General features: G+C 37.0%; 1 protein-coding gene across 2 annotated transcripts; it reads right to left on the minus strand.

Annotated features, from left to right (window-relative positions):
• Positions 1–12,958: 12,958 nt before the first annotated feature.
• On the minus strand, positions 12,959–21,648 carry LOC144956046 (uncharacterized). Of its 2 annotated transcripts, XM_078886348.1 has the most exons (7): positions 21,476–21,648; positions 21,061–21,218; positions 19,717–19,968; positions 18,763–18,870; positions 17,056–17,172; positions 16,369–16,476; positions 12,959–15,208 (listed from the first exon to the last, which is right to left on the minus strand). In XM_078886348.1, the coding sequence occupies exons 3-7, from the start codon at positions 19,742–19,744 to the stop codon at positions 14,289–14,291; spliced, it is 1,281 nt and encodes a 426-aa protein (XP_078742474.1). In that variant the 5' UTR covers positions 19,745–19,968; positions 21,061–21,218; positions 21,476–21,648; the 3' UTR covers positions 12,959–14,288. The 2 variants fall into 2 exon arrangements, with proteins under 2 accessions (XP_078742474.1, XP_078742475.1); XM_078886349.1 differs by lacking the exon at positions 18,763–18,870.
• Between the last annotated feature and the right edge of the window lie 458 nt (positions 21,649–22,106).

Below are 22,106 nucleotides of genomic sequence, written 5' to 3' on the forward strand. Positions count from 1 at the left end.
ACACTGGTGGTATGCTCTTGAAATCTACGTCTGATCCCTATTTGTTCCTAGTTCCCCTTTGTCTTACTTTTTCTTGGGTGCTCTAATTGTAGTTCTAGAACTTTTTACTATCCCATTTTCTTCCTTTTTACGGGCGCTGATATAACCTACATGTGTTGCAAGCGCCGTAAAATCCTTAAAAATAAAAATAAATGTTGCTGTTGGACAGGGACCCCTTATAAAGCACGTTGAGCACGTTTAGTGGATATTGCTCTATATAAAAGCTCAATTTTAGGCAAAGCATTTACTTCATTAAACCTGTTACAGTCCCCCTGATCAGTGACTATAATTGTGATCACAATTGTCTAGTCATAAGAGACGATATACAAGTGCTACTGTAACGTATTGTTTTCTTTGTGTATTTATTTGTGCTTAGAAAGTGTCAAGCCTTTTGAAATACAGTATTACGTATATCCAAGTGAGTTGTCCTCGTTATAGCGTTGGTCACAACAAAGGGACATAATCAGTGACAAACGCACTCCGCCAATAGTCCTATTTAGAGAATTTAGCGAGAACAATTCACCTGGCAGTCTAAAAACCATTTCAAACCGCTGAGTGACGTCATCTTCATTCATTTATACAACTAATTGGGGAGCCTGCAATGCATATATGTATGTATGTATGTATGTATGTATGTATGTATGTATGTATGTATGTATGTATGTATGTATGTATGTATGTATGTATGTATGTATGTATATATATATATATATATATATATATATATATATAAATATATATAGGTATATTTGAGGGGAAGTACAGGCTATTACGAACAGGTATTCATTTATTTCTATCATTATAATACTTTATTGTGGAAATGAACATAGATCGAGACGAATCTTTTGAACCATCAACGATCGAAATCGGTCCGATAATAAAGTCTGTAGTTGCGCGCAAATGAATCTGGCAACAGGGCGGCCAGATGGCGATTCCCAGGGTCAAATGACCGATCGTTATGCCCCATCAGATTTTATAAATAATCATTTGAGTCAACGGGTGATAGAATTACTCTTTAATTAAAAATAAAGGTTTACAAGTTAGTTGTATAATATGTAAAAAATAGTTTTATCATTCTTAGATTTGCCGGTAGTTCTGTGGTCGTTGGCAAAAATTTAACATGGGCTGTAGATAGGCTGTACGGAGCAGTTTGTGGCCCCCAACCCTATTATTTGTATAGAATAGATAATGTATATTAATTTTAAAATAAATGTTACGGTTAGTCGGAGAAGGGCAGAGCCAAGGCCCTCTATATAGACGGCCTTGGCAGAGCATAATATGACTTAACAGTGTACTTTCTCTCTTATCTTACAACACAATGACATGACATGCCTGATACTGACACGCACACACACACACACACACACACACATACACACACACATATCTATTAAACTATTTTATATTACGGATTAATCATATGAAACCAACCGCCTTGAACTGGTATTATAATTTATGGTGGGAGTGAAGTGGAAACTGAACTATGTTTGTTTGTTTTTAAGGGTTTTACGGCGCTTGAAACACATTTAGGTCATATCAGCGCCGGTAAAAAGGAAGAAACATGGATATTAAAAGTTCTAGAATTACAATTAAAGCACCCAAGGTAAAGTTAGACAAAGGGGAATTGGTTCAAATAGGGAATGGGTGTAGATTCCAAGAGCACACTATCAGTGTACTTAGTTTGAGATCACCTATAAGTCTCATCCAGACACAAACACAGGTCCCCACTAAGAGGATCACACTCAAATGTTTACAAATCGTAATGTGTATGTAAATTAAAACATAGGCTAATACAATACATAACCGAGAGATGATTTAAAAGACAAAAAAAAAAAATAAACCATCTCCCACCCAAAACTCTAATAATACTTGTGACTGTTTCCCATCCAGCCAGGGTGTCTGGCCAGGGCCAATCAAAAAAACAAGTAATCTCTTCCAAGACAAACGACAAGGGGGGGGGGGGGGGGGGGGGGGGGTAGAAGACAGTATGTACTAGTGCTCCCTGCCCACTATGGGAGGTCAAGAAACCCCACCCAGAAGTCGAAAAATACTTTAGTTAAGATCTAAATCGACGTGTAACCTAGTACTTGTTTTTTTTTTTTTGGACGGACAAGCCTGATAATTCGCTTCAACAGTCGTGACGTCACTTCCCTCGTAATGACGCATTGTAACTTAGTATCTGGTTCTAAACTATCGGAACAATGGCGGACGCCCATATGAAATATTTCTCCGACGAGCATAATAAAAGCGTATCCAGAGGAGAAAAACATTATAAATCTGATCATGTTTTGACTTTTACACATTCTGATCACAAGAGATATGAAAAGTTATAACCAGCATGAAGAATAAAAGGTACCGATTTTGTTTATTTAGAACCACGATGGCCGCCGTTGCTGGGCTACGTGACATCAGACTATTGAATCCGATTGATAAACCAAATTGTTATGAGTTTATTGTTGTCATGGAAACAATCTCAAACCAACGGAAAATGATTATTTTTTTTTGGTATCAGACCTGTGCAGCTATGTGATCTAGCTCGGCGCATAGTTGAGTCCTTGGAAAAGGCTCTTTACTCACATTCTCTCACCGTACTCTGGTGTAAAATGAGTACCTGGTCATTAACAGCGTTGTCTCCTTCCGAAAATAAATAATTGTAATATCGCCTAACATGCGATATGTCTCGTCCTACATGGTAAGTGTTGCTGTTGGCCAGGGGCCCCTTGTAAAGCGATTTGAGCACGTTCAGTGGATATAGCTCTATAGAAAAAAGTAAAGTACGTAGCCCTTCAGAGACTTTACTAAAGCCCTTGGTGACGGAGTTTATCCCGGTTTCTATAGCGGGAAACGGACAATAGCAACTGCTTGCTATCCTTTGGATAGGACGCTAGTCTATCGCAAAGTACTTCTTTCTTACAGACCCAGTTACCCAATCATTGCTGGGTGGACAGGGGGGGGGGGGGGGGGGGTAAGAAAAACCAATCTCGACTGCTAACAGGTTCGATCTCGGTCCCTTTTGGGTGTGAAGCGAGTGCTCTACCGACTGAGCTATCGGGATCCCCGCGCTATATAAAAGCTCCCGTGAAATTATCCCAAATGGACACAACGGGTCACACACGATTATGATTGTTTGTGTTAGATAAGGCAATCGTACTTTAGGCTATTTATAGCACAGGCCAGGTGAAACACCCCATGTGCTCCCTGCCCGATGGCTGATGTTATTGCTGACTGACTGGTGACTGTTGGGTGGCTGGTGGTGTGTTAAGAACCCCCCCCCCCCCCCCCCCCCCGCCCCTCATGGGTGTCTTTAACCATTTGTCAGTTTACAAGTGAATAATAATAATAATAACATTTGTAGCTTTTATAGTTTCATCACCGGTTTTATCCGGTACCAATCTGCTGTATTATGGAGAGAAAAAATGTAATCCCAACAAAACACGTTTTAAACATTTTGGCCAGATTGTCCCACATATTAATATCGATTTGTTAAAATGACTCTCATCTTAACAGAAGCTCTCAAATCTGGGGGGGGGGGGGGGGGGGGGGGGGTTGCGAACTTCGCGAGGTCCCAGGTTTGAGAGGATTTGTTTGTTTTGTTTGGTTTTTGTTTTTTTGTTTTTTGCCAAATGAGAGTGATTTCAGTTGATCGATATTTGAGGGACGAGTTGTCTGGCCAAAAGTTTTAAAATGTGTTTTTTTATTTTTGTTTGTTTGTTTTTGTTGTTGTCGGAACACAGCAGTACAAATTGTTATACAATGTATTCGAGTTGACAACTGGGTCAATGTGCCCCTCCAGATCACGTGACATGTCCTGGAACACCTTGGTCAATAAGCCAGATAAAATTGAGGACAAATTTCGTTCATTGGCTTTTCTGATGGTTGTTGTTTGTTTGTGTGTGTGTTTGTTTACCAGAAACCCTTATCAGTATCAGCTGTTCATTCTTGGCGTATTATTTAACACATTTTTTGTTTTTTTGGTGGTAATTTTTGGCCAGAAAACGTTCATTCCAAATTAATGATGGATCGATCAAAATGACCCCAATTGATGTCTTTGTTGTTGTTGTTTGTGTGTGAATAAGGGGGGGGGGGGGGGGGGGTATGGCGCTTGCAACAGTACACTTTACTTTTAGACCCAAGTCCGCGCCAGTAAAAGATGGAGGTGATAATGATCGTGGAAAAGTTAGTGATTGTTATTTATTGTTTGTTTACATGAGTTTTAAAGGCGCTTGTAACACTTTTAGGCCATTTTCATCGCCAGTAAACAAAAAAAAACAAAAAAAAAAAAAAAAAAAAGGGGGGGGGGAGCGATAGACAGGAAAATTGCATAATTTCTAAAGTTAAAAGCACCAAAGAAAAAGTAAGACAAAGGGGGCTGCTGTTGATGTTGATCTCAAGACCGATCTAACACTGTGCCTGGTCTGCATTGCCTAAAAATGTCAACCAGCCCAACCGAAACCCCGCTTTCCACCTCCCATCCCCGCATATAGATAGTATGCGTTTGGCTAAGAAGCTCATAACATTGCCATCCGGAAGTATAACGGACCAACACACAAAACTGTGTGTATCCATGAACGTTTATAGTCAGGTTAATACAGTTCAGTGAGCATTACTCATAAACGCGGATGGCAAAAACCAATAACAAAGACATGAGTGACGTCATCTTCGAACTATCTATAACCCCCCCCCCCCCCTCCCTGCTCTCCTTTTCTCACATTTTGAGATTCGGGAGAAAACGATATCTGACGAAGCTGTTAGATGCGTGGCATGAATATTACCAGGGAGTTTATAAGCTAACGCTTTAGCTATACAATCTCTCTGATATATTACTTAATGATATCTGGCGCAGAAATTATTCTGAGCATCAGATGGCGGAGTGCCATGACAATGATATTCATTAACTAACCATGATGCATCAGGTTTAGTTGTTCAATATAATATATAAAACATAAGATACACATTAAGTATATTTTCTATATTGAAAGCTGCATTACACCCTCTCCCCCCCCCCCCCTCTCTCTCTCTCTCTCTAAAAAAAAAAACGTACACACACCCACTCTAAGTGAACACCGTCACCATGGATCTGCTCTCCATCAAAGAAAAGCAACCAACTGAAGAGACACATCAAGTATCGAAACGGCCGTCTTGGACAAAATGTCGAGTTGATTTTTACTCATATATATATATATATATATATATATATATATATATATATATATATATATATATATATATATATATATATATAAAACAGAAACCATGAAATAATAGTGCTCAACTTTTTGATAAAAGGGGCTATTTATAAAATATATCAAGCATAATCATGATCAACTTCCGGTCGTCGGAGAAGTATTTCATGAGGGCGGTGATGATAGTTCCGATAGTTAACGAGTGAAGTGACGTCACGCCTGTTGAACCCAATTGGCCTAGAAGTGCTGACGTGTTACGTTTTGGGAATCCACGAATTATGGATGGCCTTGACATTGACATTGGAATCAGAACCATCAGTGTGGACATGAAAAAACACGATTGAAAAATTTTGGCCAGAAAACTCGTCCTTCAAATTAATATCGATCGATTCAAAATTAAAATGACACTCATCTTTGTAAAAAAAAACCTCTCCAACCTGGGCCTTTTCGAAATACCAGATTTGAACGTTTTTTCCAAGATGAGGACCATTTATGAAGGACGATTTTTCTGGTCCAATTTTTAAAAATGTCTTGTTCTCAGAGTCTCGCAAAACAGGTTTGGTTGGGCACATCCTTCCCGTCCATTCGTAACGTTTCAGTTTCACCGTTCTGTACTTGATAACGAGGGGTCGATGACCGTTTGTGAAATAACGCAAGGTATTCAATACACTGCACGAGTGGACGTAATCTTAAAATGTTAAATGGCCGGTCAGAGCAGGAATAGGCTGGTGGAGTGGCCTCGATTTCATATAGAGTGAGTCACAGAGAGAAAGGGGGGGGGATAGAGACACACACACACACACACACACACAGAGAGAGAGAGAGAGAGAGAGAGAGAGAGAGAGAGAGAGAGAGAGAGAGAGAGAGAGAGAGAGAGAGAGAGTTTACCAACAATCGCGTGAATAACAATACCAAAAAACATTTTAAAAATATCTATAATCTTCAATTTGGGGGGGGGGGGGGGGGGGGGGGGGGGGGGGGAGAAGGCCCTTTACCCACATTCTTCTCCCCGTGCTGAGGTGTAAAATGAGAACCCGGTCGTTATCAGCGTTGTCTCTATAGGAAAAAATTGCAATATCGCCTGACAGGCGTCATGTCCCGTTCTTAATGATTCGTGTTGCTGTTGTCAGGAAGCCCTTGTAAAGCGCTTTGAGCGCGTTTAGTGGATATTACGCTGTATAAAGGCTCACGTTTTTTACTTCGTTTTTTCTTAGGGGTTTTTACGACAAAGTGAGGTCATTTCAGCGCCAGTAAAAATGGAAGAGAATGGGATAGTAAAAAGAATGTAGAGCTCCAATTAAAAGGACATGTAAGACAAAGGGGAATTGGTTCAAACAGGGAACAGATGTAGATTCCAAGAGCACACAATCTGTGTACTTAGTTTGAGATCACCTCAATGTCTCACCCAGCCACCAGCACAAGATCCCACTAAGAGGAATACACTCAAATGTTTACAAATCTAAATTAAATTAAAAAATAATAACAGTACATAACAAAGAGATGATTTAAAAGGGGGAAAAATATCATCTCCCAAAACTATAACTATGCATTCGACTGTTTCCCTCCCAGCCAAGGAAAACAGATACAGGGGTTATAGAAGACCCAGCAATACCTCCCTGTCCAATATGGGCGAATGAAAAATTGCGAAACACATGGAGCATGTTCAAAAGCAATATATAGATGTTAACATTCATTTCTTTAAAATTTATATTCAAAGCAAAAAAAATATAACAGTACATAGTATAGAGATCGTTTTCAAGAAAAAATAATCAACTCACAAAACAAATAACATACATATGACTGTTTACCTCTCGGTTAAGGACTCCAGCCAATGCCAGGACAAACCACGTAATTCCATATAACATGGCCTGCTGACAGGATAAGGGAAGAAACGTGAAGTGCATTGAGTAAAGGAAGTAAGTGGGAATTCCATACATGTTGTATATAAATGCTCATATTTATTTAACATTAATAACAATATCTAATACACAGTAATATTAGCAATAGAATAGTAATAATAATAATAATGATAATAATAATGAAAATATTAATAATAATAATAATAATAATAATAATAATAATAATAATAATAATAATAATAATAATAATAATAATAATAATAACAATAATAATAATAATAATGATGATGATAATGATAACAATAATATAAATTAACACACATATACATAGGACATCTCACCGAGTGATGAATTACAAAGAGTGTTGTGGGAATAACCCATTATCCAAAAAAACAAAAAACAAATTAATTAAAAAAGCAAAAACAAAGAAAAGACAACACGTTTAAATTTCTCTCTCAATCTAGTCAATTTATTTGGGATGGTTTTTTTCTTCTTGTATCTTTCTTGTTTTGTCTGGCACTGTTTCATACACACTATTTGCTTTTTTTTTGTTTGTTGCTTTAGGTCTCTTCCAACACAATTGAGGTTATATGAGAGACCGCTGAAACAAAAAAAAACAAGCAATCTAACAAAAATAGTACAAATGTAAATCAAAATCATAACCTAAAGATATCATAAGCTAAATTATAAACAACCAAGAACAAACAGGCAGAAGATTTACAGAAAAAAAAATATCCCCTGTCAAAAATACAATCACAAACCAAAGAAGCAGGATAGGCTAGTAAAGAGAAGAAGAAACGACATCACTATCGGATCGTACACCCATGCGAACGTCATAGGTATATGATTCAAGGGTGATGCTCCCATCCAACCACCCGCCTATTTGCTTTTAGTCCGTTGCGTATTTTAATTTGTGCGTTGATTAACTATTGATTATAACTGTATTTGTTTTTATTTCATAGCGCCCTGAGCACCTTTGAGTGGAAGTGTGCGCTTTATAAATGCTTCATTATTATTATTACTATATGTTTATCATACACCAGTGCCTGCCCCCTAATTTATCACATAGGAGAGGGTCACTGTCATCATGTTTCAATATTGACAGAGAAATAAATAAAATAAAATGATCATAATCATAATTCAGATCAAATTTATGAAGTCCGAACAAAATTAGTTTAACTCGACAAAGAAAATGATGTGGGAAGAGCTACTTTCTACATCCTTACAATGAAATAACTTGAAGCAAGACGGCAAAGTGCTGCACACTGTTCATATGAAGATCTGAAATAGTGTGTATAAATATGAAAAGGCTTCGGATGGCAACAAAACAGACAATGGATGTTTCGGGTACAAACCCTTCGTCAACACAATAAACAAATGAATGCTGAAAACAAATAAAATAAAATGAAGTATAACTTGTATCATATTTGTTTTCCACGTTCATTTGTTTATCATTGTGCTGACAAAGGGTTTGGGCCCGAAACGTCCATTGCCTGTATTGTTCCCATCCGAAGCCTCTCCATTTTCACTCTTTCGTTTGTATTTTCACGATCCCAGTCCAGGCTTCAGGCAGCCCCTACCGCGCTCTACTTTTCTTAAATAAATAATAACATGAAGTTGAATGTAAGCTTTAATTTAATTACAAAACAGATCAAATGAACATTTCGGGTTTCCCCTTTATCAACAAAACAGGATAATTGAAACACCACAGATGAATGAGATGATGTGGTAGTGGCATTGAACTACGCCATACGACATCATCTCATTCATCTGTGGTGTTTCAATCATTATTTATTTCTTTGAGCTTCAAGCAGCAACATTTACTCTACTTTTCCTATAAATATGAACAAGTGTCAGGCAAAGCAGGGAGAAAAATAGAAGAGGGAAAAGAAAAAAAAATCAAGACGGTCCCCCTCTGTCTGTAGTATATTTCTCTCTGCTTTGTGTCCATAATAGTTTCATACACTATTTTAGATCAATAACTTACACCAGTGCCAGCTCCCCAATTTGTCACTTTGTACAATGTTATCAAGACGGTCCCCGTCTGTCTGTAGTATATTTCTCTCTGCTTTGTGTCCATAATAGTTTCATACACTATTTTAGATCAATAACTTACACCAGTGCCAGCTCCCCAATTTGTCACTTTGTACAATGTTATTTGTTTTTATGTTCTGAAGGGTTTTACGGCACTTGAACTTGAAGCACATTTAGGTCATGTCAGCACCAGTAGAAAGGAAGATAATGGGAAAGTAAAAAGGTCTAGAATTACAATTAAAGCACCCAAGAAAAGGCAAGACAAAGGAGAATTGGTTCAAATAGGAAACAGATGTAGATTCCAAGAGCACACAATCAAAGTACTTAGTTTGAGATTTAATTTTAAAAAGTCTCATCCAGACACAAGCATAGAGGAATACACTAAGAGGAATACACTCAAATATTTCCAAATCATATATATATATATATATGTAAATAGAACATAATACAGTGCATAACAGAGAGATGATTTACAAGACAAAAAAATATCATCTCCCAAAACTCTTTACTATATACTTAACTGTTTCCCTCCCAGGGTCAGGACAAAACCAAGTAATCTCACCCCAAGACAAAGACAGAAAGCATGTTGGAAAACAGATATAGGGGGATAGAAGACACAGTAAGTGCCTCCCTGCCCACTATGGGAGATCAGGTACACTGTTACCTCACCAAGTCAACCCAGAAGTCAAAACAGTCGGCTTTGCCTTATTTACATTTACATATTTTTATCTAATTTATTTCAATTAACATTATGGCACTTGCATCACTTTAGGTCATGTCAGCACCAGTATCAAAAGGAAGACGATAGGATAGTCAAAATAATTTACATCCGCACACAACGGCGCTCATGAGGAAGATTGATAAAGACGACCAGTTCAAACGATTGATAAAGACGACAAGTTCAAAAGATTGATAAAGATGACCAGTTCAAAAGATTGATAAAGATGACCAGTTCAAAAGATTGATAAAGACGACCAGTTCAAACGATTGATAAAGATGACCAGTTCAAAAGATTGATAAAGATGACCAGTTCAAAGATTGATAAAGAGACCAGTTCAAAGATTGATAAAGATGACCAGTTCAAACGATTGATAAAGATGACCAGTTCAAACGATTGATAAAGACGACCAGTTCAAACGATTGATAAAGATGACCAGTTCAAACGATTGATAAAGATGACCAGTTCAAACGATTGATAAAGACGACCAGTTCAAAGATTGATAAAGATGACCAGTTCAAACGATTGATAAAGATGACCAGTTCAAACGATTGATAAAGACGACCAGTTCAAACGATTGATAAAGATGACCAGTTCAAACGATTGATAAAGATGACCAGTTCAAACGATTGATAAAGATGACCAGTTCAAACGATTGATAAAGATGACCAGTTCAAACGATTGATAAAGATGACCAGTTCAAACGATTGATAAAGACGACCAGTTCAAACGATTGATAAAGATGACCAGTTCAAACGATTGATAAAGACGACCAGTTCAAAAGATTGATAAAGATGACCAGTTCAAACGATTGATAAAGACGACCAGTTCAAACGATTGATAAAGATGACCAGTTCAAACGATTGATAAAGACGACCAGTTCAAACGATTGATAAAGACGACCAGTTCAAACGATTGATAAAGATGACCAGTTCAAACGATTGATAAAGACGACCAGTTCAAAAGATTGATAAAGATGACCAGTTCAAACGATTGATAAAGATGACCAGTTCAAGATGTAAGAGACAGTTCAACGATTGATAAAGACGACCAGTTCAAACGATTGATAAAGACGACCAGTTCAAATAGATTGATAAAGACGACCAGTTCAAACGATTGATAAAGATGACCAGTTCAAACGATTGATAAAGACGACCAGTTCAAACGATTGATAAAGACGACCAGTTCAAACGATTGATAAAGACGACCAGTTCAAACGATTGATAAAGACGACCAGTTCAAACGATTGATAAAGACGACCAGTTCAAACGATTGATAAAGACGACCAGTTCAAACGATTGATAAAGACGACCAGTTCAAACGATTGATAAAGACGACCAGTTCAAACGATTGATAAAGACGACCAGTTTCAAAACGATTGATAAAGACGACCAGTTCAAACGATTGATAAAGACGACCAGTTCAAACGATTGATAAAGACGACCAGTTCAAACGATTGATAAAGACGACCAGTTCAAACGATTGATAAAGAGACCAGTTCAAACGATTGATAAAGATGACCAGTTCAAACGATTGATAAAGATGACCAGTTCAAACGATTGATAAAGATGACCAGTTCAAACGATTGATAAAGACGACCAGTTCAAACGATTGATAAAGACGACCAGTTCAAACGATTGATAAAGACGACCAGTTCAAACGATTGATAAAGACGACCAGTTCAAACGATTGATAAAGACGACCAGTTCAAACGGGGAAAATGAAATTGGTTAAAACAAAAGCTTTTTTTTTTTTTTTTTAAAACAACAAATAATAAAATCCCACAATTCAAAATGTTGCCATTTTTTTTCTTTACGTTATAAATTAACAATTTAAAGGAGAATTGTAACCATTAAGATTAGAACAAATGTCATTGTTTCTCGTTCTGTCCATCACTAATTTTCACAGAAAACAAATCCAACCCCCCCCCCCCCCCACCCTCCCCCTCTCCCAATGTTCTTGTCACAAATATGAATCATTGTGAGTAAAAATAACAGGCAATGCGATAATAGAAATACTCTTCCAATTCCAATCTGTCAGCATTGAACAAAATTTCCATTTGACAAAAATGCAGCAAAAATGACTTAAATTAATTAAATTTGGCACACAGTCATGTTTTAATCTCATGGTTTATTTTTAGTACCCAACGGTAGTAGCTTCTAATGGTCTCACGCTACAACATTATGACAATCTACCCGAGTTGCAACATCATAATGGCATTCCTGAACATCTGCATCACAATGCAACAACATTCAACCAGATGCCCTGTGGGTTCAGGTTCTTTGCCACAATGTGTACATGTGGGACAGCAGACAGGTGGAAAGTCCCCACTGATGGAGTATGACCTTTGTTAAGACATTCCTGTTCTAGACCTTAGTCTGTTTGCAAATTAGCTTTCTCATGTTCTTATGAATGGCTTATCGAACAAATGTTGATATTGACTCATGCTGAATCCAGTGGAGTTAAAATGGATTCTAATCATCATATCGTAATCGTAATACAAATTACAAATTTGATTCAACCTCTCATTAGTTTTTATACAGTACTACTACAGTATTTACAGACCTGCCAAATGATAATTCTAACAATTCCTAGTTTTCAAAGGGAAAAAGTAAGTTTTTATACAGCTATATATATATATATATATATATATATATATATATTATATATATATATATATATATATATTATATATATATATATATATATATATATATATTATATATATAAAATAAAATGACCAAATTGTTCTAGCAAAACTTTGAAATTTACTTCAAAAAGTTTTATGGCACCACACTGATATTTTCAACATTTTTGATCAAATAACCAATGCTAAAATGTTGCTCTGCAGTAAGTGCCAAAATTCCTATTTCTACTAATTTTTTGTAGTCGTAAGCAAGTCTGAATTTTAAAAATGTGAGAACCAATGTATCACTGGTATAGGTGAACAAAATTGAGTTTGAAAAAATCAAATCAAGGAATAAACAAATCTAAGTTAAAAATAGAACAAAATTCATTCTGTTCAATGAAGGCAATATTTTTCAAATTTTATAAGTTAATCACAAACTTTAATTTTCACGTTTTAGGTTCAAAGACATAAAACTGTTTTGAGATTATGTTACATACTTGGAAATGAATTGTTTATTCAATAAGAGAAAAAATACAATTGTAAGGTACAATAATATAAATACTAAAACAAATAATCTTGACAAACTCCACTCAAATCTATCAAGACTGGATCAGAAATATAAATCAGTTTGTGAATGTGTTTATTTTGAAACAAACAGTAGTTGATTACTCTAAGGGATACCAAAGGCCTGTAACCACAAACTGACAGCATACAGGCGACACCGTTTCATTATAATTGTAAATCTATCGCTTTCAGACAGAAGGGAGGTAACTGTGTAATAATAAACCACAGCAGTACAAGCAAATGGAACAAGATCAATTCTGGGTAATTCTTTGTGAACCAGCACCCAAAGAAAAAAATCAAGGCAAAGGGGATGAGTTCAACAGAGATAAGAAATAGATCCAATGGCAATGGATCCTTGTAGTCAGTATTAAACCACCTATAAGTCTCCGGTCCAAAACCACATATAAAAAGTCCTACACCGACACTGCCAAAGAATTTCCACCAAAAGGGATAAACACACATGTTACACTGAATGGCATAATCAGTCGAAAGGTGAAAAGGTTTGAACTGAGTTATTGCCAAGTTTAGTTAGAAGGTCAACATTTTATCAAAAATGAGTTCTTGCCACAATTGATTAAATCAACCCTCTTTGTACATCTTCTGGAAAAATCAAAGCTTACTTTCACTTCTAAATATTTTTTACAGCGAGTGAAGTTGAAAAAAGTATGAAATTTGATAAAAGTTGCTGGATACCTTTCCCATGCATATGACCATAACTTCATGAAAAATCACCCGATTTATTTCAAATAAAGATTAAAATGTTCTGGAGGGGGCATATTCTTTCAGAAAATGCAATAAAATGCAAATCCAAAAATTTCACCTTCCGACTGATTACGTCATGCAGTGACACATATTGTTACAAAATAAGCAACACAGTATTTGAAAACCAAACATTGACATGGTTAACTTTAACTTAGTATGGAGAGATGATGTAAAATATATAATATCTCTTGCAAAAAAAACTCATCTGTCTTCCTATTGCAAAACGACTCCAGGCAGGGCCCAGACAAAACCTAATGGTCCCAGTCCAAAACAAGAACACAATGCCACACAGGATAAATTATTTACAGGATGGTAGAAACAGCACGGCTGTAGACAGTTTAACACTGTTGGGTCAAAGGTTACAAAAATTCCTTCGCTTTAACTTTAAGAGGAAGTCTATCCACTGCAGCAACTAATGATACCTTTTAGTTCAAAGTTTTTCCCCTTAAGTACAATGTGTGATTCATAATGAAAATGATATAATACTGTACATTTGACTTTCACCGGGCATGGGTCCTCATATGAACCTTTAGCTGATCACTACGAACAAATGCTTTTCCACAACAGTCGCATTCGTATGGCTTGTCTCCTGTATGAGTCCTCATATGGCGATTTAAATCTGAACTCCGCGTACAAGTTTTCCCACATATGGAACATTCAAATGGCTTTTTGATTTTGTGAACTTTGACATGTGCCTGCAGATCAGAATGGTCGTAAAATGCTTTTTCACAAACTGTACAGCTGTGAAGTTTTTCCCTGGACAAATGGGTTCTGATGTGCCTCTGCAGGTTGTTAAAAATAGAAAATGCCTTCCCACACGTTTCACACTCGTATGTCTTTTCTCCTGTATGAATTACCTCGTGAAGTTGTAGATGGGACCTGCGAGTAAATGTTTTTTCACAGACGGGACACGTGAAAGGTTTATCTCCTGTGTGAACTCTCATGTGTAAGTTTAAGTCTGAATTCCGACGACATCTCTTCCCACAGATGGTGCACTCGAATGGTCGATCCCCTGTGTGAGTTAGAATGTGCACTTTTAGATCAAAGTTCCTGGAAAAAGTGTTGCCGCATGTCGGACATGAGAACGGCTTCTCACCCAGATGGGTTTTCATATGTACGAGAAGATTTGAGCTCCGAGAGAATGCTTTGCCACACGCCCCACATTCGAATGGTCTCTCTCCTGTGTGGCTTCTCATGTGAGTTTGAAGTTTGGAAGCAAACTGAAATGACCTGGAACATACGGAACATTCAAATTTCGGGAGAATTTTCTCCTTGACTTGATCAGCACATTCTTGTGATGATGTAGGGCTACCTTGCTGGAAGTTAACAGCGTGTGTTTCTGCATCTGTACTGTCCTCAGGATCAAAATCCTGTTCCGCTAAGGGGTCTGATTCAGCTGTATTTAATGATGGTTCAGAGCCTGGAATATAAAAAAAAAAGGAAAGTCTTTGAAAAAAACACATTTGTCTTTGTAAGCCATTAACCCCATGGAGCTGGAGTTACACATGATTTCTGCCCCCATGGAGCTGGAGGTGCACATGATTTCTGCCCCCGTGGAGCTGGAGTTACACATGATTTCTGCCCCCATGGAGCTGGAGTTACACATGATTTCTGCCCCCATGGAGCTGGAGTTACACATGATTTCTGCCCCCATGGAGCTGAAGTTACACATGATTTCTTTCCCCATGGAGCTGGAGTTACACATGATTTCTTTCCCCATGGAGCTGGAGGTGCACATGATTTCTGCCCCCATGGAGCTGGAGTTACACATGATTTCTGCCCCCATGGAGCTGCACATGATTTCTGCCCCCATGGAGCTGGAGTTACACATGATTTCTGCCCCCATGGAGCTGGAGTTACACATGATTTCTGCCCCTCATGGAGCTGGAGGTGCACATGATTTCTGCAGTATAAAATGTACACATAATATTGTTTGCTTGGTACCGTTTTGGATATGGGGGGGGGGGGGGGGGTCCCAAATGTTCAGTTGGAGGAGCACTCGCTTCACACGCAAAGGGACCGAGATCAATCCTGGGTGCAGTTGAGATTTTTTTCTGATCCCCATGTCCACCCAACAGTGATTGGGCAGATGGGTCTGTTAAATCTGGTGGAAAGGATTTTGCGATAGACTAGCGTCTTACCTGAATGGTAGCAAGCAATTGCTATGGATAAACTACAGATCCCGTAGCTGTAACCGCACAAAAAAGGTGCAAAATAATTCTGATAACCAGTGCGGTGGGTGTTACCGCATCTGCCGCTGGTGGACAACTACGGATGCGGCAACATATACTGCATCCATAGTCAGTGAGTTAACAGCATTGATATACAAGGAAAAAAAATATCATCTCCCAAAAATATACATTTGACTGTTTCCCTCTCAGCCAGGGTATCCGGCCAGGGCCAGGACAAAGCCAAGTAATCTCATTCCAAGACAAAGACAGAAAGCTAGTTGGAAAACAGATGTAGGGGAATAGAAGACACAGTAAGTACCTCCCTGCCCACTATGGGAGGTCAGGAACCCCACCCAGCGGGTAGTATTTTTCTCCTTGGCTTTAATAATTTGTGATAATGTGAAGCTACCTGGCCGAAAGCTAGCACCATGTATATCTTCTGCATCTGTACTGCCATCAGGATCAAAATCTTCCTCCTCAGACAGGCCTTCCGCTGTGTCTAATGACGGCTCAGTTTCTGAAAAATAAAATTCAAATAAAAAAGTATAGAAGAAATACAAAATATTTACGAACAATAAGGCCAGTGGAGTTAAATTTGGTTTCTGAGCAGTGACGATAATTTGTCAAAAGGGAGGAAAATTTATCGATCCATCAGTCAAACTCAAACAAAATCATAACATAAAATATCATAGTTTCATATATTATATTACTACTTCTAGTGTACATCTATTCTTAATAGTAATATTCTTTATGTAAACTTTTAATGAATTGTCCTTTCCTTAAAAATATTTTTTTTTAAATACCAAGAAATATACCCGAGATCAATCTTGGACCCTTTGCAGGTGAAGCGAGTGCTCTACCAACAAAGATTAGTCTCAATCCCGTTATTTGGTGGAAAATAATCGTGTGATCTAACACACATGACTAGTGTTATGGCAGTAGCCACACTGTTCTTTCAAACATTTTTTCTCTCAAAATCACCTCTCTCTCCCACATCAACACAGATAGTGTCAAGTCTGACATCCCTGATAAAGCATTGTTGATTCAGCAAAACCTCAGACTTTATCAAAGCATCATTGTGATGACAAGGCATTACCTGGTTGGACGATGGACGCGTGAGTTTCCATTTCCACATCTGTGTCATCATCAGGATCAAAATCGTCTTCATTTGATGGATCTTCAGTTGATTTTAATTTAAATGACGGTTCAGTGTCTGCAAAAAAAAAAAATTAATTAATTAATTATAATAATAATAGTAATAAAAAAAAAAAAAAAAATAAATAATAATAAATAAATAAATGAAACTTGGGAGTAACAGAATCAGTCTTTATGAGCCAATAGACTCATTAAAAACAAACAAACCCAAAGTATTCCTTCAAAGCTATTAGGCCCATGGAGCCGAGTTTATCCTGATTCTGCTAAACTTGAAAGGACAATAACGATTGCTCAGCTACCCTTTGAATAGGACTAGTTAATAAACCAAGATTAACATGACCAGCTTAAATTGGAATCCCCAAAGATGGAGTTAATGATGCATCAAATGGAAAGTTATCATTGTCTGAATCAACAGTCGAATGAAAAGTACTTTCCAACGGAATAACAGAGAAACCCAATTACTGCTGGCATGAACAGAAAACTAAGGAATCTTAAATAAAATAAAATAAATCAATCAAAACCATTCCCTTTGCTTCCAGTTAGTAATGTGAATGGTTCATCTATTTCCAGTTAGTAATGTGAATGGTTCATCTATTTCCAGTTAGTAATGTGAATGGTTCATCTATTTCCAGTTAGTAATGTGAATGGTTCAACTATTTCCAGTTAGTAATGTGAATGGTTCATCTATTTCCAGTTAGTAATGTGAATGGTTCATCTATTTCCAGTTAGTAATGTGAATGGTTCATCTATTTCCAGTTAGTAATGTGAATGGTTCATCTATTTCCAGTTAGTAATGTGAATGGTTCATCTATTTCCAGTTAGTAATGTGAATGGTTCACCTATTTCCAGTTAGTAATGTGAATGGTTCATCTATTTCCAGTAGTAATGTGAATGGTTCATCTATTTCCAGTAGTAATGTGAATGGTTCATACCATAGATGGATTTCACATAGTTAGTAATGTGAATGGTTCACCTATTTCCAGATAGTAATGTGAATGGTTCATCTATTTCCAGTTAGTAATGTGAATGGTTCAACTATTTCCAGTTAGTAATGTGAATGGTTCAACTATTTCCAGATAGTAATGTGAATGGTTCACCTATTTCCAGATAGTAATGTGAATGGTTCACCTATTTCCAGATAGTAATGTGAATGGTTCATCTATTTCCAGTTAGTAATGTGAATGGTTCATCTATTTCCAGATAGTAATGTGAATGGTTCACCTATTTCCAGTTAGTAATGTGAATGGTTCATCTATTTCCAGATAGTAATGTGAATGGTTCACCTATTTCCAGTTAGTAATGTGAATGGTTCACCTATTTCCAGATAGTAATGTGAATGGTTCACCTATTTCCAGTTAGTAATGTGAATGGTTCATCTATTTCCAGTTAGTAATGTGAATGGTTCATCTATTTCCAGTTAGTAATGTGAATGGTTCACCTATTTCCAGATAGTAATGTGAATGGTTCATCTATTTCCAGATAGTAATGTGAATGGTTCACCTATTTCCAGTTAGTAATGTGAATGGTTCATCTATTTCCAGATAGTAATGTGAATGGTCCATCTATCTGGCTATGATCTGGACCACACATTCAAATTTTGTTTAGGGATAATTTTCACTTTAACTTTACGGACACTTTATGGTGCTACCTTGGTTGACGTTAGATACAAGTTCTTCCTCATCCGTACTGTTGTTGCCAAGATTAAATTTGTCTTTCATGGACAGGTCTATGGCTACATTTAATGACAGCTCAGTGTCTGAAATGAAAATTTTTAAAATCAATAAATAAAGAAATGAATATTCATAGTGTGGTTGTTACAAGCCTTTATGGTTTCTGCAGTATAAAATGGGCAGTTACGATTGTCTGCTGAATTTCTACCTTTGAATAGGAAATAGTCTATTGTAAGTACTTATACTTCAAAATCCAACCGACAACAGCTGCTCAGCCACTATTGGATTTGACAGAGAGATCAGAAAGAAAGAAGAAAAAAAACATCGACTAAACCCATGGTTTTTGGGCATATCTGGGATTTAAATAAAGGTGCGATTATGGTTGTGATGATGATGATGATGTTGTTTTTTGTTTGGAATTATAAAGTACAATACAAATCAGAGATAAAAGCTTCAATTACGGATATCGTGAATGAGAAACGTGAGCACTCAAGTTTTTATATACCACAATATCCATAAACATGCTAAAGCAGCGTTACAAGGGGTTCCTTGCCAACAATAACACTGATTGAATGGAACAAGACTTGATGCCTGTTAGGCAATATTACAATGTTTATTTCTTTGACAGAGACAATGCTTTTGACGTCCAGATACTCAATTTACACCTTAGAATAGTGAGAAAATGTGAGTAAAAAGACTTTTCCAAGGACTCGACTATGCACCGCCCAGAGTGGGACTCGAACCCATGACCTTCTGATCCGAAAGCGAGTGACATACTACAAGACCACATAGCCACAAAATAGATAGAATAGCAGGAATTTCGCCATAATCAGGAGAGAGGATATCTGCATAGATATACAAATTTTACAAAAAACAAAAACATCAAGGACTCGATTCCATCTTCCTCGATAATGATACGAACATCTCCATACCTTGTACATTCTCTCCTAGGGTTGCCATGACATTTGACGTTGATTCACTGGTATCGCCTTGTCGGGTATCGCCTTGTCGGGTATCCCCTTGTCGGGTATCGCCTTGTCGGGTATCGCCTTGTCGGTATCGCCTTGTCGGGTATCGCCTTGTCGGGTATCGCCTTGTCGGGTATCGCCTTGTCCGGTATCGCCTTGTCTGGTATCGTCTTGTCGTCTCAACGGATCAATTACTCAAGCACTGGCATTCCAACTCTGAAGTCAAACATAGAATTATATCAAAGTAAATTAATTTAGGAATATTTTGGCCACACAGAATTATAAATGAAATTCTAAGAGAAAAGACAGCGATACAGTGTGAGTATAGCTATAACTTTATTAAGAGACGCAGAGGGAGATGGCTGGGACATGTAACCATAAGGGAGGCAACTGCTTTGCCACAAACTGCCCTGCGCAGGACGGCTGATGGCAAAAGACAAAGAGGCCACAGACCCACAGAAACCCTGGAGAATTTAAAGAGTCTGGCCTAACCTGGAACAGCACACTTGTGTCCATGCAGCCGACAGACAGAAATGGAAGTCCTTGGTAGATGCCTTATGGACCCCATGGCTTGATGAGGATTTAGTAAGTATATAATTTATAATTATTACTTCCTGACTTTATAATAATAACTATGGCAAATCATGAAAGAATCAACAGTTAGCCATATCATCATCACTAAAAGTAAAAGCTAAATATGCCTAAGTGAGCGGGTCAAACTATAACTATAATGAAAATATAGGGAGTAAAAATGGAATCTTGTGAATTGTTTCAGATTATGTCATAAAAAAAAAAGAACCACGTTATCATTCCTGGGTGGAAAGGGTGGTCAGAAAAAATTACGACTTCACCCGGGGTTGATCTTGGTACTTTGAGATAGGGTCTTATCTAAAAAAGGGTAGCAAGCAATTGGTATCGTTTGTTCAACGCTATAGAAACTGATCAAGATAAAATCCGACTCGATGGCTCTGAAGGACCTTTTTGTCTTTTTAAATTTAACATGATATGGAACCACAATCGGGCCAGGTAATCATCCCAGCTCAAGTCTGCATTACGTCGTTATCGGTGAATTTTGGAGGATATAAATACATTTTTCTCTCAACAAAAAAAAGTTTGTACAGAAATTTTTTTAAAGTTAGGTGATATTCTTAAATTGAAATTAATTAAATTATTTATGGACCAACCTAAGGATTAACTATTACTATTAACAAAATTCAAAATGAATGAATGATACCCAACATTGGTCATTTATTTTTTAATTCTTAACTAAAGTAAAATTCTGAGTGGATCAATTCTAATTCTAAATACCTGCAAAACGCAAAGTTTCCTGGTCGCCGCGAGATGCTGGTTTGGAGGCAGCAAAGAGATCGCAGATTCTCGGTCTCAGTCAATAAAATTTGACAGAAATTTTCAAAAGAAAAAGTATCCGTAGTCGTACACTTCTCTCGAAATGAGTGGGAGAGAAACTGAAACAAATAATGTTTGTGTAATGTATCAAATGTTATTTCAAGTCCCATTCCATCTGATTGGTTCAACTTAAGATGTTGTGAGTTTGAACATTGTATTAGTTTAGCATGGCATTAGATATAAATTATAATAAATAGAACTTTAGTAATTTGAAAATTTGAATTTCAAAAAAATAAATGAAATTGAAATGTGTAAGTTGTAAGTGTAACAGTAACACTGACACAATGTAAAATAACAAAAAGGTTGGAGAACTTACTTCTAGAAGGCAAATGGCGATCAACACCAATGGTGTACACGATTGATATTTTATTTTGGAGCTGGTCAAAAAAAGGAAAACAAATTAATTCCCATAATAAAATAATAATATTATGTCGTAATATTATCTCAAAGTTTCGTTTTCATTCATTAGCAGCCCAAGGCCCAAGAAAATCTTTGTTTAAGTTTCCTTTTATAAAAGAGTTACTTTGTCAATGACTAGAGTGTGGTCCAAGTATTATAATAATAAATAATTAACGCTTCCTTAGTCACCAGCCCTTTCATATATTTTTCCGTTTCCAGTCTAATTGTCTTTTACATTTGATAACGTAAATTAAATCATCATTCGGGAAACTTGGCGACGACTTCACCAATTCTTTATTCATTAAATACAATGGGTTTTACTAAGGGTTTTGTCCCTACCAATACAAATAAAAAAGTTAAATAGGGACCAGGGCGTCATTTCGCTATTCAGGGTGTCGTTATCGAGAGGTTTCTTAATTTAAAACCTCAATTTTGATTATTATCTACCACAATAAATAGTCCACTCATTGTCCAGTATTGTGATACCAATATTATTTGGACCATATTATTTTTAGTCAATTTGAACGACTCTGTAGTGGTCAGGAATT

Source organism: Berghia stephanieae, chromosome 10, assembly GCF_034508935.2.
Source record: "Berghia stephanieae isolate SIO BIC M18660-M18661 chromosome 10, UCSD_Bste_1.3, whole genome shotgun sequence".
In the NCBI taxonomy this organism is placed as follows: Eukaryota; Metazoa; Mollusca; class Gastropoda; order Nudibranchia; family Aeolidiidae; genus Berghia; species Berghia stephanieae.

What these genes read in the sequence shown, in the direction of transcription:
- LOC144956046 (XM_078886348.1), bottom strand. Translation starts at nt 19,744, where the DNA reads ATGGCAACCCTAGGAGAGAATGTACAAG. An exon ending in CGCGTCCATCGTCCAACCAG is followed by an intron (nt 16,477 to 17,055) that starts GTAATGCCTTGT and finishes TTTATTTTTCAG; the next exon opens with AAACTGAGCCGTCATTAGAC. An exon ending in TGGTGCTAGCTTTCGGCCAG is followed by an intron (nt 15,209 to 16,368) that starts GTAGCTTCACAT and finishes TTTATATTCCAG; the next exon opens with GCTCTGAACCATCATTAAAT.